General features: G+C 43.7%; 1 protein-coding gene and 1 long non-coding RNA gene across 6 annotated transcripts; one reads left to right on the top strand and one right to left on the bottom strand.

Annotated features, from left to right (window-relative positions):
• Positions 1-375: 375 nt before the first annotated feature.
• TTF2 (transcription termination factor 2) lies at positions 376-23,751 on the top strand. Of its 2 annotated transcripts, none has more exons than XM_081002652.1 (23): positions 376-477; positions 1,859-1,970; positions 2,484-2,570; positions 2,671-2,737; positions 3,059-4,009; positions 5,401-5,527; positions 6,641-6,826; positions 7,644-7,801; positions 8,661-8,742; positions 9,383-9,505; positions 9,692-9,842; positions 11,229-11,334; positions 11,734-11,924; positions 12,262-12,415; positions 13,156-13,247; positions 14,103-14,182; positions 15,308-15,450; positions 15,716-15,883; positions 17,703-17,755; positions 19,128-19,281; positions 20,172-20,254; positions 20,928-21,002; positions 21,676-23,751. In XM_081002652.1, exons 1-23 carry the CDS (start codon positions 450-452, stop codon positions 21,818-21,820), a joined length of 3,516 nt encoding a protein of 1,171 aa, XP_080858778.1. In that variant the 5' UTR covers positions 376-449; the 3' UTR covers positions 21,821-23,751. The 2 variants fall into 2 exon arrangements, with proteins under 2 accessions (XP_080858778.1, XP_080858779.1); XM_081002653.1 differs by having other exon boundaries at positions 6,644-6,826.
• Positions 5,361-11,184, bottom strand: LOC308475639. 4 transcript variants are annotated; one of them, XR_013985326.1, is made up of 6 exons: positions 10,959-11,184; positions 10,393-10,581; positions 9,670-9,752; positions 8,458-8,601; positions 6,394-6,529; positions 5,369-5,499 (listed from the first exon to the last, which is right to left on the bottom strand). It is a non-coding gene; the product is annotated as an uncharacterized lncRNA (long non-coding RNA). The 4 variants fall into 4 exon arrangements; XR_013985323.1 differs by lacking the exon at positions 6,394-6,529 and having other exon boundaries at positions 5,361-5,499; XR_013985325.1 differs by lacking the exon at positions 8,458-8,601.

Consider the following 23,751-nt stretch of genomic DNA (forward strand, 5'->3'; position numbering starts at 1 on the left):
AAAGCGAGCGCGAGCTCGTCCAACTGCAGTTCATCACACGGCGCTGTCTGTCTGCAAAGAGCATGAAACCAGTCGCCCAGCCGGCAACACCCGGGGAATTCGGGAATATGAATCCATTGGCTGCTTCCCCCACCAACCAGCGCCCCGTTCTTTCCCCTCCGCTTGCCGTGATTGGGCAGCCGCACGGGCAGAGGAAACGCCGTTCGCGCTCCGTCTGCGCTCTGAGGAGGTTCAACACCCCATCCGTATTTCCCTCCGGCCCGCCTACTTTTCGTCGTGATTGGCTCCGCCGGCGAAGGAGGACGACGCGATTGGCAGTTTCAGGGATTGACGGGGGCGGGAGGGCGTTACCTCAGGTCTTTTCTCTCCGCCCCCGGCCGCCCTGTACGCCTTTTGCACGGAATTTTGCCGGGTTGAGGAAGGCGAGGCGTCTGCTTAGCGGCTCGGCTATGGAGAAAGTGCTGTGTAGCGGGCACGGTGAGGAGCCGGGAGGCGCAGGCTCGGATCCCTGCGCGTGGGGTGCAGATGTCTGGCTCTTTTTGAGATTTTGTGCAACTTTCAATACGGGTCGAGCATGCTTTCACTTTTGCACCTCTCTTTGTTATCTGCAATTGGATTCCTTGTTACCAGTCGATGCTTTATTATTATTATTATTATTATTATTATCATCATCATCATCTTGGGCGTTTTCGTCTCCTTTTTTTGTTTTGATTGTAATTTCTCAACACTAAAAGTAGTAAAAAAATAGTAAAAAAAGGAAGTTTGCTGGGGCGATCGGGTATGTCTTTACTTGCTAGGCACCAGGCTGCCTCCTTTGCTTTCAGAGAGCTAAGGAAGGGGAAATAGCAACACCAGCAAAATAACCAGAACTACTTTGGCAAAGTAGGGATGTGGATGGCACTGTGGGTTAAACCACAGAGCCTAGGGCTTGCCGATCAGAAGGTCAGCGGTTCAAATCCTCACAACAGGGTGAGCTCCCGTTGCTCAGTCCCTGCTCCTGCCAACCTTGCAGTTCGAAAGCACATCAAAGTGCAAGTAGATAAATAGGCGGGAAGGGAAACAGCATTTCCGTTCGCTGCTCTGGTTCGCCAGAAGTGGCTTAGTCATGCCATAAGCTTCTCTCTCCCTCTGTGGCAGTAAAAATACAGCAGCAGCAATCAACATTAACTAACAATTTGCTTCCCTTGCATACCACCCAAAACTGGCAGTTACCCTACTCTGACTGATGGGCCTATGCTAAAACGCAGGAGCGGGGAAGAACTGGATTCATATAATAATGGCATGGGTTGACTATACACACTTGAGCTCAGTGGGTCTTTTGAGTACACATACATAGGCTAGTGTTGCACACACTGTCCCTTTCCTCACAAGGCTGCAGACCTCTTGGAATGACTAGAGGCTCAGTAGCTAATCCTGATGAGATTGTTTGCAATACTGACAAATGGAATTCTTACTGGTTGAAATATGGATTTTAACTTTTTCTTAAGCAGTAGAACCCAAATGCAGCGTGAGTCCTCACTCACGCTGCATTTGGGTTCTACTGCTTAAGAAAGAATCACAGATGTGAATGTCTGTACAAGGCACAGAAGTGGCTAACTACAGCACTAGGAAGGCTAGTCTTTAGCAAGTCAATATGTCTCAACCTAACCTACCTCACAGGCCTGTTTTGAGGATAAAATATGGCTGAGAGAGAAAAAGAACTTTGTAAGCTTCTTGGGAAGGGCAGGCAAAGAGTGAGATGAAAATGTAATAAAGACATGCAGGTTCTTGAAGTGAGATGAAATTTTGACTGATGACACAGAGCCTCTGTCATGTTTCTATTTTCTTCATATTTATCTTTCACTTTGTTCCTATCCAGGGCATCCCTGCCTTTTGAAGACTGGTATCCGGGATGGCCCAAACAAAGGCAGAAGCTTTTATGTGTGTGGTGTCCAAGGCCAGCAGCCATGTGAATTTGTGCTGCTCACAAAGTAGGTTAAATACCTTTCTGTCACTTTTAGTTGCACAGGATTAAAAAACAAACCAAACCAAACAAACAAACAAACCATGGAAGATGGTTTACGTTTAGTCCAAGTTACTTTTTAAAGGAGAGCTGTTTGGTGTCACTGGAAAATAGATCTGTGCTGTAGTAACATATTTGGGGGATTAGAATAGGTTTCAAATTTGGGATCAGGTGATAATGTATTGATTGGCGAGTGAGTAGCCTTGGAAGGGATTGCTTGCCTTTGTAGTAGATGGCTTGGCTTATTTATTGCATTAATACTGAGTGTGGCCCCATTATGTGATGCAAATTTACCTGCTATGGTGCTAATTGTGTATATGCCTGTTGAGGTGGTGGGAATGTGGCCCTGGCATGTGGCTAGAGTGTTAGATTGGGTGGTCATCCTGGGCAAAATCTAACAGAAAATTCTCCTGTGCTGAAGCTGCTTTATGATTCCTTAAATTTTCCTGCTTATATCAATATCCCTTGTTCCTTTCCACAGGCTTTGCCCTTCTCACTGCTTGGTGCATGAGAAACATGTGGTGGACCTCCAGTTTTTGATGCAGCAACAGGAGACAGACACATACAAGTATATTTTCTGAAGAACCCTTGATATTTCTAATGGCAGGGATATGGGGTATTAGTATTGCAAACTAGCTTCATTCTCCATGTTTTGTTTCCTTTACCAGGCTGTTCTATCGCTGCAGTAAAGCTAAACTGGAAGGGAAGAGATGGTGTGGAAGTATCCCATGGCAGGTAGAAAGAACAGAGATTGGAGGAAGTGTATTGGGTTTGGATGTAATGAATATTAGTAGGCATGCCATTTGTTATGAAGAATGGGGAACTACAGGACAGCATTTTAAACTCAATAGCTGTGTAGTTTCTGAATCTTCAAAAAAAATATTATTATAACTTTTAAAAAGACATGAAAATAAAGATCCCCTGAATGTCATTTTTTTATCCTATGTATGAGTTTCTGTGCAACTATTCGGCAGAAGCATAGAGAGCACTTAGTTCTAGCTTTCAAGATGTCTGATTTATATGGTAAACTTAACATTCCACCCGTGTGTCTTATAGGATTCTAAAGCCACCATATTGCCAAATGAGCCACAATCTCAGCATGTCTCGGAAGCAAGTCTGCTCCATAATCATAGAGATCAAAGAAATCCATTCAAAGTACCAAGCAAGAATCACGAATCTTTCAAACAAACAAACTACAGTGAGGACAAAAACTTATCAAGAAATGAGGATAAAATACAGGTTCTGGATAAAAAGGATCAGCTGAAGTTGCCATCTGAATCTGTTAAGAAAGAACATCCAGCACCAGAGAAGATCCAGAACAAAAAGTTGGGAGAAAAATGTGAAGGATCACCCAAGGAAGGAATAGAAACAGAAACAAAAGCAAGCGAGTCCACAACTGAAATTAAAAAGCCAGTATTTTTGGATACACACAAATGTAGTTCAAGCAAAAAGTTTGAGACAACTTCTGGACACACAAGGCAGGATTCAGCTCTGAGATCTGCTGAATATGGATTGCAAAAAGAGGAAAGTCCAAAGCAGTCTTGGCCCAGGTTCAGTGGCCAAACATTAGGTGTGAAGCCTATTAATGAGGCGCAACTTGGAAGGAGAGGATCAGAAACCTGCAGGGACAAAGCAGTAAAAATGAAGACAAGTAACAACCGGGGGACTGAAGAGACAACACTGATGCCCAGGCAAGTTGTGACTGTTCAGGAATTAACAGGCTTGCCAGCGGTGCACCCTAAAGAAAACCCAGAGAAACTATTACAATTTAAAACGGCTCCAGAAGATAAAAGCAGTTCTGGTAAAAATGCCAGCAGTGATGAACGTGACAGATTTGTATCTTCCAAATTGCCTGTTGGGCAGGAATTGGATCCCCAGCAGCAGAAGGATCGCAGTCAAAAGAATTTGTCTTCCACATCACACAAAAAGGCCTCTTTGCAAATGGCAGAAAGTCTGGATTCCAAAGCTCTTCATAGCCAACTTTTAGCTCAGCTGAAGCAGAAAAAGGTCTCTCTTTCGATCATAAACTTGCTTGCTTATTCCTTCTGTACCTGATCACCAAAGGCTTCCCATGTCAAAATAGCAACTCCTTGAGCCTTGGTAAAACTGGGCTAGTTCTACAAGAATTATAAACCATTAAGGCGCTCAGACTTTACCTTAGGCCAGTGTCACACGAAGTGTGTTGCACACATTTTGTCTGAAGCCCACAAGCTTGTAATGAATATGCAGTTTAGCCAACACATAGTCGTCATCCCTCCCCCCGGAAATATTTGAAAGAAGCAGTTAACAATAAAGCATTTAAATACATATATCCAAATCAGTGATGTGGGTGTTCCGGAAATTTTTGAATTGCTAATTAGGTTAATTTGCATCCAGAAATTGTCAGTTGCATTGGAAAATTTTCTGATGCTACAGTGATGTACTTTATCGTTTATTTTACTCATATTTATCAAAGATAAAAAATATAGCCTAATACTGTATCTGCAATTGGCATCTATTCATTGTTACTAATGCACTTATTAAATGGAAAAGGGAAACCTAAAGCACTTGAAAACTTTCTACCCACATCACAGATCCCTGTGTGAAAATATTACTATAGTAAATTTACTTTTTGGGCAATTTTAACCCTTTAAACTATTCTGAAGACTATAAAATAAAATGCCACCTGAAGCCAGCCTTCCCATTAGACACAGTGAAGCTTGAGTGATGTTAACGGGCAGCAAATTGTTAGCTATTTGATTTATCATGCTATTACTGCCAGTGTGGGAGAGGAGCTTACGGGCTTCTCTGCCTGAGCTGCCACAATAACATGGCCACCCTGTGTACTAAACACCTTGATTTAAGTGTATTTGGGGCATCATTTGCTCTTCTGCTTTAGGCAGCCAAATATCTGGGGCTGACTGATGGCAGCAATATTGCACCAGGTGGGTCAAAGAGAAAGGGAAGATGAATAGGGGCAGCAGCAAAGTGGAACAGAGCAGTAGTTTCTCTTCAACTTCCCCAATACTCATTTATTTGCTGGTTCCAGTTATGTGTGCTTCCTTCATTCTCGTTGACATCTGGCACTCTTCCTTCTTGGAAGTTCACAGGAAACAATTCCCTAATCCAAAAACATAAGTAGTCTGCTTGGTTGGACCAAGCACTGTTCTCTCAGTGACTGACCTGTTTGTAGCAAAGGGAAGTCAGTGGGGATATGTAGACTTGTGCATGCAATGGAGTACATGCAGCATTTATTATATGAGAGTCATCCAAATTCCTGCTTGCTGGTTGATTTCTATGTAACTCTTAAATATTTCAAAGCTGTTATGGTGAAAACGTCTGGTAAAGGCGGAGAAGTTGAGCATTCAGGTAGTCAATAACACATTTCTCTCCCTTGTTTTCCCCCCTCTTCTCTCTAGAACACTTTGAAAATCGTGAATGTTCAGGCTCTACCCGATAAAGGCGAGCGGTTACTAAAGCAGGTGCAGGACCTGGAAGCAGCACTGAGTTCTCTGAACCTGGAGGCAGAAGAAAGTGTAAAGGAAGGTAAGCTTATTCATTCAGAATTATGAACATCACGTTTCATATGCCTAAGGAAGAAACATTTTCCTTTATCATTGAGTACATACAGCGGCGTAGCGTGAGTTGTCAGCACCCGGGGCAAGGCAAGTAATTTGCGCCCCCTAACCCGGGGCAAGGCAAGTAATTTGCGCCCCCCCCCAACCCCTAACCTGCCGATCTGAGTCGAGTTGCTGCTGGCGCTGCCGCCCAAACCACGCCGCTTGCCCGGAGGAGGAGGGGGGCAGAGAGGCGAGGAAAATGCAACATGGCCCAGCAGCTGCAGCAGCAGCAGCAGCGGAGGCAGGGCTGTGAGGAGGGGCTGCCTGGCACGTCCTCCGCGGCCCTGACGCGCGGGGCTGAGAGCCGCTGCCTGCCGGACGCCTTCAGCCCGGGCGCGCGCACAGCTCGTCGGTTCCACGAGACATGGGGCTCTGCTACAGCCTGCGCCCGAGGCTCTTCGGCGACTCCGGAGGCAGCGAGCGCGCCCCCCCAGATGTTGCGCCCGGTGCGGCCGGCCCCCCTGGCACCCCCCACGCTACGCCACTGAGTACATAGTTGCATTCTTTATCTTCCAGAAGCAGCAGTACTGGTATCATCAGGCCTCTGCCAGGAGCCCCAGCAAAGGGCTCACTGATAATAACCCCCCCATCCTGACTTGCTCCTCCTTTTCACCATTGCAACCTGCTCATTTCCCTCTCTTGTCTCTCTCTGGCCCAGACAAAGGTGGTGAGGAAGAGGAGGGGCAGTAGATGCCACTGCCTGCTTGCTCATTGGCTCTCTGCCTGGCAAGCAAGAAGTGGCAAGGACAAAGGAGCAGCTGATGATTAATGGTGGCAAGGAGATAGACTCACAGAGCAGGTCCGGAAGTGTCCTCCAAAACCTGGAGTCAGCCCTGACAGGCAGGGAATTCAGATAAGCTGCCTGTGTCCTAGAGCAGGTCAGCGCCAAGACCTCTCCCGTCAGTGGAAGGCCGCAGGTTCTCCACCCCTGGTTTATCAAAACAAAATATGAAGGAGCGTTTGCAGCCTGAATTGGTACTGTCCAGGAAAGACTGTACCACTTACAATTTTCTGCATATTTCAATCGGTTTTTACACAGCAGTAGACGTGAACAGCAGTAAGTGTGAAGAGAAACTGCACAATCCGTTCTCCAAGACCACCGTAGAACAGCCAAATACAGTTACAGGGCGAGGACCAAAGCCATTCCAGGAGCCTCAGGTAGCCAGCTCCTTAGAGCTCCACCCTCCTTTGGGATCTAGTCAGTGTTCCAGTAGCACTTATAGAGGTAAGTGGGAGAGAGGGCAGCCATGATGAAATCCAACATGGTTTTGTTACAAGTACAGTGGTACCTCGGATTACAGATGCTTCAGCTTACAGACTCTGCTAACCCAGAAATAGTATCTCGGGTTAAGAACTTTGCTTCAGGATGAGAACAGAAATCGTGCGGCGGCAGCGGGAGGCCCCATTAGCTAAAGTGGTACCTCAGGTTAAGAACAGTTTCAGGTTAAGAACAGACCTTCAGAACGAATTAAGTTCTTAACCCGAGGTACCACTGTATCATATGAAGATTGGGCTCCCCCCGCCCCCAGCACATTCATTTACGAGTGGGAAGGGCCTTCTCGGCAGTGACTCCCCATCTGTGGAATGCTCTCTCCAGGGAAGTTCACCTGGCGCCTTCGTTATACACCTTTAGGCGCCAGGCAAAAACGTTTCTTTTTAACCAGGCCTTTGGTCGATCCAATTTACATCCTGTGCCCTTTTAAAATGTATTTTTATTTTGATTATGTATTTTGTGGTTTTATATCTTGATTTTATTCTGTGAACTGCCCTGAGACCCCCGGGTGTAGGGCGGTATATAAATTCAAATAATAATAATAATAATAATAATAGTAATAGTAATAATAATAATAATAATAAATAATTAAATGCATATTTAGCTGTGCTGTTAAGTGAAGACACTTCCCCATGCAAATGCTTAACCTATCTTGCTTGATGACACATAACCGCTTAACTAAGTTCTGCCTTAACCGCTACATCACACCTCCTTCAGAATCAGCACTGTGATTCCTCATTGTTCTAATTTTCCTGCTACTGTATTTTAGAGGATTCCCATATGCAGGCCCTTTATGGAGGCCGAATGACTGAAGACCGCCTCCGAGCCGTGTATGATGCCACCAGTGATGCAATCAACCAGCTTCACAGTTCCCTTAAGTCCTGCCCAAAGGAGGAGACAGTGGCTGAGGATCCACCTGGGTTAAAGGTGAGCTGGGACAAATTAAAAGCGTTGCGCAGCTTGCTTTTCCTATAATCTTTTCTCCCCAATATGTCGCCAAGTTAAGAAGTGCGTTAGCAGTGGACCTACAAATGTTGAACGATTTTTGTGCAGGCAAGAAAAAGAGCATGGGAAGGGGTTGAAATAGTTTCATCTATGATCTTTTGCTTTCAGTAAAACCCTTCGAGGCTCGTCTTCCATTTGAAACAAATAGCTACAAAAGTTTGCTGCCACCTAGTAATAGGGAGCAATGAATCTTACTAAATTGTACAGGTGCTGTGTTGCTCATCTGCTTAAGAAGAATGTGACAAAGATTAATAAATGGCAGACTAGTCCCACCCAACCATCTTAGTTTGTGGAATCATAGAGTTGTAGGCTGATTGCATAACCCCAGTTTTAATGGCCTGGGAGTGCCCAGTGCTGTATTATTGCTAAAACAAAGTGGTTGTGGATCTGGATGGTAGCTGGCTGACTATGAAGAATCCCACGTAAGCTGCTCGAGGAAGCATGGGATAAAATTATTTCTATAAATAAATGACGTGTCTTGTTTTAAGCTAAACTTTATACTTTATTGAGACAGAGGTCTGAGTGTACCTTTCTCCAAAAAGCAATTCATTACCTGACATGTATGCCATTCTGGTTACCTTGGAAATCAGGGATAGGGAGCCTGTGGTACCCGTCAGTGCCAGCCAGCATGACCAATGGTTCGGGATGATGGAAGTTTGAGTCTTGCAACATCTAGAAGGCTTCAGGTTCCCCATCCTAGCTCTAAACTCTGCGCAATTGATCTATACCGTAAATACATGAAAAAGCCATTAATTCTGCACCTTTTGGCTGGCTTTCTCAGGTCTCCTTGCTCCTGCATCAGAAGCAGGCGCTTGCTTGGCTTCTCTGGAGGGAGAGTCAGAAACCGTGTGGAGGAATTTTGGGTAAGGAACTATTAGATATTGTGTGATTCTGGTGTTTGCTGTCAGATAGATTGTAATGAAGGTAGCTTTGCTTTTAGGTTTTGTGTTGAACAAGGGGGTGAATAGGAAGGCTGTGTGGCCCTTCCACCCTAAAATATTAATCTGAGCTCTGGGAAAGGGCCTTAGGTTTATCACAAATCTTTCCTATGGCCCTTGAAGGATTTACAAACATCCTGTCTTGGATGATGGAAGGCTGTTAGTGAGAATGGACAGATCCTTACAATACAATCCTTACTTCATCTTAATGTTCAACTAGAGCTTCTCTTGGATAAACCTGTTGACTAGCTTCTGAACCTCCAGGTATTGTTGGACTACAACTCCCATAATCCCTGGCAATTGGTCATGCTGCCTTAGACCTGATGGGAGGTGGTGTCCAACAACATTTGGATGACCACAAGTTGCCCATGCTTGGATGAAGGAACACTTTCTACATGTCAGATCCAATTCCTTCTGTTCCCTGAAGGATGGGGCACCACAGCGAGACACTTAGCAAATAGTTTTACCTGCCAGGCAGTTGAGTCAGCAAGTTAAGATATCCAGCACCAAACATGCCTATCACTCCCTGATTTCTGTTTTGTTCTATGCTGCTTTTTCTTCCCAGCGGATGATATGGGCTTAGGGAAGACTCTGACAATGATTGCTCTTGTTCTGGTTCAGAAGTGTTTACAGAAAGACAAAGGGAAAGAGAAAGAGAAGAAACTCGAGCTTTCAGTGTCAAGGCAAGGTACAGAAATAACAAGATACCGCCAATTTTAGCAGCACCGTCTGCACTTGTTTTTCACCATTTAATAAAATGAGATTCACTTACTGGTTGGAAAGCAAATGTGGCAAAGACTGCCTGCAGTATCTTTTCTGCATCACTGAGACATTACCGTGAAACATCTTTACCTGTTAATGTTTGCATTTCAAGATACCTCTGTAATCAATTCCCACGGCACGCTGATTGTCTGCCCCGCATCTTTGATCCATCACTGGAAAAAAGAGGTAGAAAGACACGTCAGAAGCGGCAGGCTGAGAGTCTGCCTGTACCATGGATCCAGCCGAATTAAGAACACGACTGTGTAAGTGCACAGCTTCCAGCTCATTGGAAATTAAAGAGCCTTAGCCTGGTCCAATGCTTAGGTATCCTGAATTGCAGAAGCACAGGCATAGAGAGCTGATGCAACATAGTCACTTGAGTTAAGCTAAAGAAAACCTTTTTTGTTGTTTGAGCCCAACTTGCTCCCAAAGTGCCTTAAGGACCATACGATTCCTTATGCTCCACCTCTGAGATCCTCTCTTGGGACACTTGATGGTTTCCCATGCTTCAGCTGGCCTTCAGTAGACACCGAGCCTTTAGTGCGGCAGGTACTGCCCTTTGGAACTCCCTACCAGTAGAAGTTCAGCAAGAACCACCCCTCTCATCTTTCTGACACTTGTGGAAAAAGCAACCCTGGTGCAAAGACTGCTTTTAAGCTCTCAGCCTTGCTAGCTCTGGAACTGGTAGGGATTCTCTCGCGAGACCTCGTGGGACAATCTGACCTGTGAGATCTCGCAAGAGCACCCCCACCTTCCATGTGTATACTTGAAACTGCAAGCTAAATGCGCACAAGATGTGGGCAATGGGCATACTTCAGCTGTGTCCTGCTTTGTGTATCTTGTTGCTGGAGGCCATTGCTGCACGTCCTTACAAAGCGAATGAGAAGTACTTCCTCAGTTATTGGGCTGAGGTGATTCTACAGGGCGTGTTGTCTCTTCTGGTGTCGACATACAAGTTCTGTGGCACCACGTGTTCTACTTTGTCTCTTCCTTTCTCCATCTCTGCCAAGAAAATATACACACAATTGATAGAAGTCAAGTTTATTGTTACAATATTCAGTTTATATACCTCCCTTTATCAAAAGATCCCTGGACAGTGTACAACATTAAGAACACATTTCACAGAGCACTATAATAAAAGCATAATAAGAGACAGCATAATAATAAACTAATACTAAGAGCCCGCCCCCCAGTATTAACAGGCCATAGAACACATAATGGCCAAAAGCCTGGGTAAAGAGGAATGTCTTGTAATAATGGTGCCAGGCAAGCCTCTCTGGGGAGAGCATTCCATAGACGGGGCCACCACAGAAAAGGCCCACTCTTGAGTTGCCACCCTCCAGACCTCCTGGGGAATGGGTGGGGACATGGAGAAGGACCTCAGGTGACAAGTTTGCCATTGGTTCCTTCTTTTCTGTTCCTAAGAAGACTCCGTGCTGAGTTATTCACAGGCTGTGGCTCCAAGCACTCTTATTGGAGAGTAAGCCCATTGGTCACAATGGACTTTACTTCTGAACAAGCATACGTACGATTGGTGCTTGTGAGCTTGAGTGTGACCTTTTGGAAGCAGCCACACTGATTCTGCATCAAGATTAAAATCCTAAAGTGGTCATATTGCTTACCAGCTTTCCCTCTCCTCTTCTTCACAGGCTTTCTGAATACGACATTGTTGTCACTACTTACAGTATTCTTGCCAAGGAAATCCCTACACAGAAGGAAGAAGCAGAAGTTGCTGCTGACGACCACGTTGTGCAGGTGACTGAAAACATGCCAGACTTGCTTTTAGGAGATGCTGAGATAAAAGCTGCATTTTAGTCTTAAAATGCGTATGGTGGGTAGCCTTGCCATCAGATTGGTTTGTGCCAAGTTAGCAACAAGGATATCATGCGTCACATCTGAGTTGTGTAATTGCAGAGAAGAGGAGAATTTAGCCAAAAATAAAAATAATTAAGTCTCAAGTTGAAATAAGTTTTTTTTTTTCAAATTTAAGTGTTTTTATTTGTTTGAAATATTAAATCCTTATTACAGAAGGAGTAGTTGTAATCTGATGTCATAGACTCGGACCCTGATCAAATTAAACTATTTTTCAGCTAAACTCTGCCCCCTTTCCTTCCAAGTCTTGCATTTTAAAACCAGGCCTACTTTCTGCTCTAGGATAAGTCCGTTCCCTTCTCTCCCCTGCTCTGGATACACTGGGCTCGAATTATACTGGATGAGGCCCATAACATCAAAAACCCCAAAGTCCAGGCCTCAATAGCAGCCTGTAAATTGCGAGCTACCGCCAGGTGGGCCGTCACTGGGACACCCATTCAGAACAACCTCTTGGATATGTACGCCCTGCTAAGGTGAGTTGAACACACCCATGATCATGCCTTGTAGATTAACTCTGATTTGCAAGTCTCTTCTTTAATCGGCCTTCAGCTTACAAGTTTTTCTCTCACTGTCTGTCACACATGCTGCAAAGAAAGCAAATTCCTGTTTTCCTAAGACGCACACCTTCAGAAAATACGTGCACATTTAAAAACACCTTAGGAAAAGTGCACACATTAAAAAGGGGGGTTAACTTTTGTCCCAACACCTTTAGATGGAAAATATTTCCTGGCCACCCCAATTCCATGGAGCCTAGTAGTTTTACTTCACCTGTCACTCCTGCCTTCCTCTTGCTGCCATTTGCCCTCCTAGATTCCTTCGCTGCTCTCCTTTCGATGAATTCAAGGTGTGGAAGAATCAGGTGGATAACAATACAAGAAAAGGAGGAGAGAGGTTGACGCTCTTAACCAGGAGCCTCTTATTGCGAAGGACTAAGGACCAGCTGGACTCATCTGGCAAGCCTTTGGTAATTGATGGCCCATCTCCTTTTGTCTGTCTCTGGGATTTGTGTTCTCTTCACTGATGGCCAGTTAGGGCTGTTCTGCACACGCAGCCAAATGTGCCGTTTTCCTTCCATCTGCAGGTTTCATTTACCAGCAAATGAAGTGTTCTGGCTCTTGATGCTGAAAAGGGATCAGAGCACTCCAGAAACAGGAAGGAGTGCCCTGATCTCCATTGTTTCCTGAGCTCATCACCATCATCAGCACTCTGGAAACATTGGACTAGAGAGCTCCTTCCCCTTTCTGGCTCTGATTTGCTCTCATCGGCAGCAGCTAGACAACAGGCACTTCATTCAGTCCTGATGCCATCAGTAAATTGGGTCAGGGGCTGGCAGGCCACTGAAAATGGCTTGGTGAGCTACTGGTTTTCCACTCACCCGCTCCTGTTCTGTGCATTGCTTAATTTTTTCTTAACAAAGAGACTCTAAACAGTGGGATTTTAAGCATCTGTCAAAATTTGCCTCTTTGGACTTACTGAGGCTGTGTTTTGGCTGCCTGAAAAGCTCATTTTATGATTAGTTCATTTCATTAAAATACAGAAGTGTAAAAGGAGCCAGTGCTCAATTTGCATAGAATCCTTAGACCTGCTGGTGGGCAGAAAGCAAAATGTGCCACCTGGACCTTTCATAGGAGAAATGTCTCCTTGAAAAGCATATTAGTGCAAATTATACTGACACACTTTTCAGTCTGTTTCTTTTCTCTCTAGGTATTGCTGCCTCAACGTTGCACTCGACTGCACAGACTAAAACTTTCTGAAGATGAGCAATCGGTGTATGATGTGCTTTTCAGAAGATCAAGGTATGATAGAGACCTGTGAAGGCATTAAGAATGAGTTCATTTCAGCCTGTAAAGGACAGTGTACACAATGACCTCACTTTCTGTAGCCCTCCTGATGCAAACCTGCTCTGCTCACATCCCTTCCCTAGATGTCCTGATAATTGAGTGCTCTATGCAATAGGAATCACTATCTTGGTCACATACCACTTAGAAGCCAATTTGGACATGAAGTGGTACATTGATTAGTTCATTAGTGGCGGTAGTGCGGTGTATTAATTCATTTAGTAGTAGGGTGGCATACTAGTTATTCATATTATATACCACTTTGATGTTAGAAGAAACTTCAAAGTGGTTTATAAAAAGGCAGAGCACAATAAATGAATTTATTAATGAAAGTAATATCACTAGTGTAGTATCTTAATTAATTTAGAAGCAGTTCTAGTAATAATAATATCTCTGCAAAGTATTTCAGTGTCCTCACCTCCTGCCAAATAAGGGAGAATAGTACTCCGCCGCCCCCTTTAGTGCTTTCACATGCTAAGCATTTTGTTCCTCATTGACCTAGATTCTTGTTAGTCTCCTGATAGTTTAAATGAGGACTTTATTTTCTGGCATGTTGATGCCGCTGCCATTATCATGTTGTTAGCAAGATGATACTAGGAACAGAATGTGTTCTGTCTCAGCAGAGAGTCGTTTTTGAAAAGAGAACAGAACTGTTCTTTGGGGGGCAGGAGTCAAATATGCTGCCTCTTTCTCCCCAAGTTTTCTCTCCTTTTGTGTTCAACGTTGTCCCCATCCATCTACATTTATCGTGCTTATACCGTGGACAGTGGGATTGCAAAGCTGCCTAAATTTAACTGTGGTTTCTTCAACCAGGTCAACCCTGCAGTCCTACATCAAACGGCAGGAGATGCAGTGTACAGGACAGCAGCTTGGGGAGAACCCATTTGACAAAGGTTGGAATTTAAACTCTTTGCCCCGCCCCCTAGCAACTGCAGAAAAAGTGTTGAGAGGGATGTGATGAGGGTGGCCTCACCCCCACAGCTAATTTTGCCCTGTTCTGTAGCTATTCTACAGTATATATTTCAGCAATCTCCAGAATACAGTGCAGGTGAGGGGAACTCCAGGGGCCGGATGAGGCCCTCCAGCCCCCTCGATCTGGCCCTCAAGGCTTTTTCCAAGTTGTGCTCCCTCCACAGCTGCAAATCCCCCTCATCCAGCTGTGCCCCTCTTCTTTGCACCCTCCCCAAGTGTTTTTGTCTGACTAAAAGGTATCCTTGAACTCTGATAATGCCTCTTGTTTTCCTAGATGGAGGATCGAGAGTGGGGTGTGTGTGTGTAAAAATCGAGCCCACTATGAGGAAAATTTTCATTTGTTGCCCCATCCACTACCAGCCTGTGGTCCCTGGAAGATTGCCCAAATTGGGGTGTGGCTCTCAGTCTAAAAACGGTTCCCTATCCCTGTTTTAGTGCCACCTGCTATACTTTGTTTTGAAAAAATTGCAAAAGATCTGCATGCCTACATTTCCTGTTTGGTTTTCTCCACCCCAAAAGAATAGTAATATAAAGGTTTTTTCATAATACAATACTATTGAAAACAAACAAATCTCAATAAAAACAGAAAAAGAAAAGAAAATGCAGAGTCCTGTCTCAAAGGTAGCTCTTGACGCTCGACTCGCACAAAGTGGCGGGTCGTCCCAGCTCTTACCTGGGAGATGTCCTTTCTGCTCCTATCCTCTCACCTTGGGAAACCTTCCCTTCCCTGCTTCTCAGTCAGGGTCCTTCCTGAACTTCTTGTGTGAATAATCCCAGTAAAGACCCAACAGCAGAAGACACCATGGAAAACAAAAGAGGAAGGAAGGAAGGAAGGAAGGAAGGAAGGAAGGAAGGAGAGGAACAGAAGAGAAAAAAAGAAAGAAAACTAGATAAAAAGGACTTCCCATTTCTATCTGTCAGTTATATACAAAAAAAAAACTGTTCAAAATATTCACTGGCTGGTTTTCAGATTCTTCTTAAAGAAACTGAATGGTAGCTCCAGGAATCTGTTGCTCTGACACCTGTGCCATTTCATCTTCTGACAGGAGCGCAGCAGTTTAGATGCCACCCACAAGGCACCCTGGAAAAGCATAGCCAGGATGCTCCTCCCGTCTCCACCACCATTCACATCTTGTCACTTCTGTTGAGGCTCCGCCAGTGCTGCTGCCACCTGTCCTTGCTGAAAGTGGTAACTATGTGAACAGGCTTGGAGGCGCCTGGTTCAGAACTGTGGTGTGCAGTGGTTAGAGAGTTGGGGGTTTGGGTCCTGAAGCTCCCTGGGTGGCCAGTCACAATCTCTCAGCCTAGCCTACCTCACCTGGCTGTTGTGAGGATAAAATGGAGAGGGGGAGGAACCGTGTAGGCCACCTTGAGATCCTTGGAGGAAAGGTGGGATATAAATGTAATTGCAATAAGAAAGTTGCCATGCCCCATATGTATTCTTTACATTGAAGGCTCTGGACCCGACTAACCTGAATAGTGAAGGCATCTCCCTCTCCTTGGAGGAGCAGCTCAGTGCTTTGACCTTGTCTGAACCCAAAGATACCAATGACCCTATGGTGTACCTCTTTGGTACAGCTTTTAGCGTGGATCTCTTCGAAGCAACCAAACAGAGCACCAAGGTATCGTTATTATTACTTATTTAGCATGCGTATGAATCACCTAGAATCCTAGATCTCGTGACGGATTTGCACCAAAAAGAAATGCAGGAATCAAACATCTGTAGATAAAAACAGAACACAAAGAACAACATTAACATTCCTAAAGGGCTTGCTGAAATAAATATGTCTTCACTGCATGCCCCAATCTGTACAGTGTTGACATCTGTGTCTCCCCTGGGAGGGTTTTCTGTAACACTGAGGCTACTGTGCTGAATTTTCTCTTCTGAGTATAGCGAGAACTAATTTCTAGGGCATGAAGCACCACCAAAAAGCTCAGCTCCTGACAATTTTGGTGAGCCCATCTGTTATTATTTTATTATTATTTATGGAATTTGCATACTGGCCTATACCTGTAGATCTCAGGGTGGTACATAATTAAAAAAACACAAAATACTTAATCAAAACAAAAACAGAAACAACCCAATAATCCCCCATTCCACAACATTTAAAAGGGCATCTGATGTCTATTAGGTGTGGTGCTCTTTAAGGTAACAGAGCTATGACAATCTTTTCTAGTAAGCTCTAAGGATCAGGGTTTTCCTTCCCTCTACTTTTATTTTTTTTAAGAACCTCAATACAGTTAATTTCTTTAGCTCAGGAATGGGAACCTTTGACCCTCTAGGACAATGACTCTCCCCAACCAGCATGGTCAGTAGTCCGACATGAACAACTACTGGCAGGGCACACACATCCCTGATTTAACAATGCAATCCTAACCATGTCTACTCAAAAGAAAGTCCTGTTGAATTCAACGGAGCTTACTCCCAGGTAAGGGGTAGGATCGCAGCCTAGGTAACCATTTTAACAAACAAAAGCTATAACTCAGTACAAAATGTATTTCCTTCTTAACAGTGTGCAGTGTGCTTTGTCACACACAGTGACAAAGAACCAAGTTTTCTGTTGTGGGATTTATTTGTGTACCTACGCAATACTAAGTGGGCTGCCCACCTGTTTCAACTTTGTAGTGATTTCATATAGCAAGATGGAAAATACCATCTTAGATATGGGTTCCTAAAATTTGTAGGGCTAACGTTAGCATTAGTACATCTGGAGTCAACCTATCATGTGTGGAGAGAAATGGGAATCATCTCCATTTGGCCCCTCCTCAACTGAGATCAGTTCTGTAGCTTTAAGAAGTGGTATCTGAGTTGGTTATTTTTCCCTCTTCCCTCCCCATCCACTTTTCCTTTTATGTTGTGTCTTATCAGGGCTTACTAGTAGTTTGATCAGGATCCGTTGGCAGATCTCAGGATTATTTGCAGTAGATCAGCAAGGGTTTCTGACTCCCATTGTTGAACAATGATAACAACAAAATGTATTTTCCATCTAAATTAGATGGCTGGAATAAAGAAAGCTACCCAAGTGTGGACTTTCGTGTGAAAGGAACGTGGGCTTAGGTCATTTCTAGTACGGAAAACAAAATCCTAGGCTTAGAATGAGCTCACAGACTTCTAATTCTTTAACTCTGGCTTTGTGCCCTTTGCACCTGGCTCTGGAGGGCAGCTCTTAGGGTTCTAGTGAAAACCAAAGTTCTAGCAACCCTTGTATTTGCCCACCACTATTTTAGATTGCAAGCCCAAAGGCATGACTCCCTTGTTATTGATCTCTTACACAAACAACTCTGAGAGCCTTTTCAGCTGGAGTGGAATAAAAATGATTTAAATAAATGAGGCTTCAATCTCAAGCAGAGTTACTTGAAAGTCAACCCCACTCAACTCAGTTGGACTTCTGAGTAAACCTGCTTAGGGCTATAAGTGCATTTTCCTCCCCCTCCTTCTAGCTGTCGCATCTCTTGGAAGAGCTGAAGGCCATCAAAGGGCGTTCCCAGAAGGCGTAAGTACGGGCATACCATATGACTTTCAAGGAACATCAAAGGGTGGGTTTGGATGCTATTTAATGTTGGTGTGTAGGTAATGGTGAGAAGGACCTGCAATTGCCTCTCCAGAAGCAAAGGCAGGTAGAGTTGTCTATCTAGATAGGTGATCACTCAGAAATACTGGGTTTTATTCAGCTGAGTTTTACTCAGAGTAAACCAACTGGAAGTAAAGAACATGGTGAAGTTACGCCTGCTGGTTTCAATTTATTTCATAAATCTTAGTTCATACAGTGTATAACGATGTATACCTTAGAGGAAGAACAATACAGTCGTACCTCTACTTACGTATCCCTCTGGATATTGAATCTTTGGGTTACAGCCATGGCAAACCTGGAAGTGTATATTTCTGGGTTTCACCACATGCACTCTATTTACGTAATTTTTGGGGTGCGAACAGACCCCCAGAACGAATTAAGTTCATATCCAGAGGGTCCACTGTACGCAAATAGAACAATTAAGAAGGGGCTTCTATTTCACGGTGCAGTTTCTGAACGCTTTTGCAGTGCCAACCTCAGGATTCCAAATGCATTGAAATCTGGGAGTATTCAAAGAGGGCGAAAGAGAAATGTAGATCTCCATGTGAACTGGTAAAGCAGGAATGGGGAGGACTCTGCTGTTGACACGTCATGGGGCTCCGATTCACACCAGCCTCAACCAGCCCAGTTAATAGTCAGGGTAATGGGAGTTGTCGTCCAACAACATCTGGAGGGCTTCATGTCTTCATTCATGGAATAAAGCTTGTAGCTTGCCTTTCTGTTTTCAATATTTAACCACAAAAAGAAAGCCATCGCTAATGACTTGGTAGATTGATTGATTGATTAAATGAATGGTGGAAAGAGATTAAAAGGTACAAGATCCAGTTCAAGAAGAATAGTTTCCAGTAATTTTAACATTCACAATGATACTTGCTTGGCGTTTATATGCTTATGTATCGCATTCCAGCCATTTTAGAATATTAATACTTATCACTTTATATAGTACCACCTCAAATGTTTTGAAGTACTTCGTATACACGTATCTCAGTACACTTTACACCAGCCAGAAAAGACAGGCTGGTGTTTAATTGTATTTTTACAGTTTCAAGGCCTCCTTTTCAAAACACAAAGCTTTCCCAGCGTGGCATAAGAACATAACAAAATGTTTAACATTTCTCCATAAACCTGCATATAACAGAAAGTAGGGGTGAGGTGAAGGCTGAGAAGCTATAACTTGTCTAAAGCCAATTTTAGTGGGTTTGTAGTTAATGTGAGTTTTGCACCAGGGACTAGACTGATTGATTGATTGATTGATTGATTGATTGATTGATTGGTTTCTCTCCCCTCCTCCTAGTGTCATTGTTTCTCAGTGGACTAGTATGCTGAAGATTGTGGCAGTACACCTTGAGAAGCTGAGCATGAAATATGCCACAGTGGATGGCTCTGTGAATCCTAAGCAGAGGATGGATGTGGTTGAGGAATTCAACAATAATCCTGAAGGACCTGAGGTCTGGGAAAAGATCAGAGAAGCTGCTGAGTTTTGTAGCTTGTTGTCACTGTGACTAGCGGTGCAAGGCCTGATCCTTAATTGCTAGGCAGGGTTAACCAGTAGTCATTTTAGCCAAAAATCTGACAGTCCTATACCCACTTGCCTAGGAGTAAGCCCTATTGCACTCAATGGAATTTACTTCTGAGTAAACATTCTAGGTTTAACATACCATATACTGTAAAAACAAGCATTGCGGGGCACACAATTCTGCATTTAAGAATTTCTGCTTTATAAAACAACAATCTAGGTTTCTAGTTCATGTTGATAATTATATAGTCACCGGCCCGTAACATTTCCTAGGTAGATATGATATATAGGTATATGATATATAGGTAGATATGATATATATATATAGATATAGTAGATAGATGAGATTATATATATGATTTTATATATATATATATAAATCTTAAAATACAATTAAAACAAAAAGTCAGTAAAAACAACAACATAAACCTTTCCCTAGTAGAGACAAAATAACACTTGTAAAACCACACTCTTGACTACAACCCTAGCCGCACTTCCCTGGGAACAAGCCCCAGTGAATTCAGTAGGACTTACTTATAAGTAGGCATGGTTAGGATTGCGCTGCAAGAGAAGGAGCGTAAGGTTTATTTTGAAATTATACCAAAACAGCAAAGGTCTAGGTAGGGGTCTGTGGGAGGAGGTGATATTTCAGATAACCTGGGTCCAAGCTGTCTAGGGTTTTATAGGCTAAAACCAGCACTCTAATTGATTCTGGAAACAAACCAAGAAGCAGTGTAACTGGCAAAATGTACGCAGGCTGTGCCGAAGAGAAATGGTGTATAAATGTGTTGTGCAACACCTAACAGCTTTCTCTTGTCACAGGTGATGATGATCTCTCTTCTGGCTGGAGGTGTTGGCCTCAATCTAGTTGGAGGAAACCATCTCTTTCTCCTTGACATGCATTGGTAAAAATGCGGCAGCTTTTGCCACTTAACAGAAACCTTCTCGTGGTGTTTCGTGTGTGTGTGTGTGTGTGTGTGTGTGTGTGTTTGCAGCTGCAAGAATCAGATCTGAGTTGACCAAAAGGATAGAATCATTCATGAAGGACTCCAAATTATGTATTTGGTTCTTACAAATCGTTGCAACTGGAAAATATAGTGCATATTTCTATAATCTGCATAAGAGGGTTTTGTTTTCTTGTGAACTACTAAGAGGTTTTGCTAAAATGAAGCGGCATATAAATTTTGTTAAATAAGAAATATTCACTGTTACATCTGTTGTCAGTAAATCAGCTTGTGTTAGCGAATCGCCTTCTAGATTAGTTCTTAGTTGGTCTTTGAGAAGATGAGGAAGCAGGGACTCATTGTATCCACAAGCACCTTCAGTTCAAGGAACAGGAGTCCAGGTGTGCCACAGAACAGGGCGAGGAGGATGACAAGAAGCTGGGAGGAAATTGAGGGAGATGTTGTCACTACTTCTTCCAAGGCTGAGATAGATTTAAAGTGTTAGGGGATATCTCTGACTTGCTTTTTGGCAGTCCTGTGTACTAGATGTAATTGTATGAGCTAAAATATCTTTCATCTAGATTAACCTATAGTTATAAAGAGGGAAATGACTGAACAGTTTCTTAAATTTCAGGAATCCAGCACTGGAGGACCAAGCCTGTGACCGCATTTACCGCGTAGGACAGCAAAACGATGTCACGATCCACAGGTCAGGCTTTGCTTTTTGCACCATCTCTGTTTGCATAATTTCTAGGGGTCGTGAGATTTCTTCAGGTTCCATATGGAAGGGGGCTGAAGTTGGGGGGGGGGGTATTCTGATCCGCTCTCCTGATCTCTTTTCATGAGGTTTTTAAGTGATCACAGCTCAGTTCTTCTAAAGCAGCGATGGGGAGCCTCTAGCTTGCAAACTTGATTAGGGCCTTGAAGCCCATTTCCCGAAACCACACCCACTTGGCCAACACCTGACGTTCCTTGTTGAAGCTTCACTGTCATCAAAGGGGCTCCTCTTGGTGCCAATCCACTGATGGTGCTTCTTCAAAGGGGCTCACTTTCAGTGCTCCACAGATTATTGGTGCTGAGAAAATCTGCTCAGAAAGTAATTTGTCAGCTGATTGGCATCAACAGCCCGCTCCTTTGAAGAGTCTGCTTTCAGCACCAATCAGCTGATGGGTGCTGCAGGGAGTCCCTTTGAAATCATCACCTTGCATCATATTGACACACAGTGATTGTTAGGTGAACTGTCCCATCGCCCTGTCAAAGCTGGCCAACAAGGTGGAATCTGGCCTAATTCAGTTCTTTGCACTGTGCTTAATTTATTTTGAAAGCTTGACCAATGAAGATGCACAAAACCTGTATTCATAATGCTGTCTACTTGATTTTAGGTTTGTCTGTGAAGGGACAGTAGAAGAAAAGATCTCGGAGCTCCAAAGCAAGAAAAAAGAGCTGGCCCAGAAAGTGTTGTCAGGAAGAGTAGATTCTTCGACAAAGCTCACCCTGGCAGATCTCAAGCTCCTTTTTGGCATTTAAACACTGTTTCTGTTTTAAATATGTGGTTGCCACGTTTGTGTGCGCCTTTTGAAAATTCACTATATTAATGAATAAAAGTGGTTAAGTGTTGCCTTACCCCATTCTTCATAATTAAACCTTTCTGTAGGAGGACGTACCCTACTTGTGATCCTTTGAAATTTAGGAAGAATGATCTGCCTGTGTCTGATATTGAATCATTGCTAGCTAGCCAGACTATTGTCTTGTGTTTTTCCACCTACCTAGTATGCTCCATTGCAAGATAAATACTTCTCGTCATATCACATGGCCAGCAATGGCCAGAATCCTTTCCTTTGAACTGCTGTCCCAATGAACACCAACTGAGGCCACTTAGAAACCTGGTGTGTAAAGTCATCCCTGCTCATCTGCAAGAACTTTAGAGACAAAGCGGTTCAAACAGCAGTTGAAAGATTGAAGGTCGCAACTTGGGTGTGTTGTGCCAACAAAATCTAAAACAACAAGCAAATACTGCAGTTTGGATCAGTTCAGATCAGGCCATATACAGCAGAAGGACGGGCAAGCATGTTAGGAGTTGGATGGTACAACTGGGAGCACTAACTGGAAATCCCCAAGGATAGCCAAATCCTTCTAGTCCAGCATCCTGTTCTCACAGTGGCCAGCCAGATATCTGTGGGAAAGCAGTGAGCAGGATTCAAGCACAAAAGCACTCTTCCACCACCCCACTCCTATGGTTTCTGCCAACTGGTATTCAGGAAGACACTATCTCTGACTGGAGGCAGAGCTTCTTCTTTCTTTGGCGATCACTCGTAGCTGAGTAAGATTGTCTTCCATAAACACGGTTTTAACAATGAGTCCGTAAGTGACTGTGGAGGCCATTTCTGGATACACATGTCCTTCCACAGTGGGGACATTGGTTTCCGGGCAGGAGCTAATCACGGTGTGGATTTGCCAAGTGTGCCTTCCTCTTAGCACGTTTCTCCCTTGCGTCCTGAGTTCAAGTGTCTTCAAAGCCCATGACACCTTTGGTAAAGGCTGTTCTCCAACTGGAGCGCTCGCAGACCAGTGTTTCCCAATTGTTGGTGTTTATGCTACGTTTTTAAAGATTTGCCTTGAGACAGTCTTTAAACCTCTGGCCAGCAGCCTTCATGTTAAATGGTTCCAAAAGGGATACTGGAGCCTCAGATTAGAATGAATTCCTAAATTTCCTGCTGCATTTTGTTATCTCAATCTGTTTCATAATTACATACCAAAGCTTCTTCAGGTTGTGTCTCTGTAAATGTATTTCACTAAATCATGCTTCCTCTGGAAAAGGAAGTATATTAGCTATGAAAGAATTATTAATTTGATCCTCAAAAGAGTGCTGTCTTGGGGCAATTTTTGTTTCATATGGTGATCAGACCTTTAAGCTTGCACTACATAAATTGCAAGCTTGCAATAATTGAAAATAGGACTTGCTTTATACTGCAAAAAGACTATTCAGTAACCTTGTGTATATAGAGCAAGTTTTGTAGCCTGCAATGATCTTGGAACCTCTGCGTAGAGATTCTCTCCAGACTGATGGGTGTATTCTAAGGAGATGTGTAAGAAGAAAACCCAGGACACATGAATAGCTTGTCAAAGAGTAAACTGAGTGTTAGCAAATCCTTTGTTTTATATGCCATACATATTTAAAATTTGTGGATAGAAAAATGTTCTCGCTATAATATTGGATTACTAGGACCTGTTTGAGAGCTGTATTTTGTAGGTGTCAGGATGGCCGAGCGGTCTAAGGCGCTGCGTTCAGGTCGCAGTCTCCCCTGGAGGCGTGGGTTCGAATCCCACTTCTGACAAACACATTTTCTTTGTTTCAGTGCTAATAACAGCCAGCATTTTCCTAGGTAGTTTCCGACGTAGTTTCTTTTTAAATCTGCGATGTGTTTTGCGAATAAAGAAATATTACGTATTCGAAACAA

The sequence above is a fragment of the Podarcis pityusensis genome (genome assembly GCF_964106645.2).
Source record: "Podarcis pityusensis genome assembly, chromosome: 4".
Lineage (NCBI taxonomy): Eukaryota > Metazoa > Chordata > Lepidosauria > Squamata > Lacertidae > Podarcis > Podarcis pityusensis.

Excerpts from the sequence above, each read along its gene's own strand:
- TTF2 (XM_081002652.1), top strand. The coding sequence starts at position 450 with ATGGAGAAAGTGCTGTGTAGCGGGCACG. Across the intron at positions 4,010-5,400 it reads CTCAGCTGAAGCAGAAAAAG|AACACTTTGAAAATCGTGAA; the intron begins GTCTCTCTTTCG and ends TCTTCTCTCTAG. Across the intron at positions 5,528-6,640 it reads AGAAGAAAGTGTAAAGGAAG|CAGTAGACGTGAACAGCAGT; the intron begins GTAAGCTTATTC and ends GTTTTTACACAG.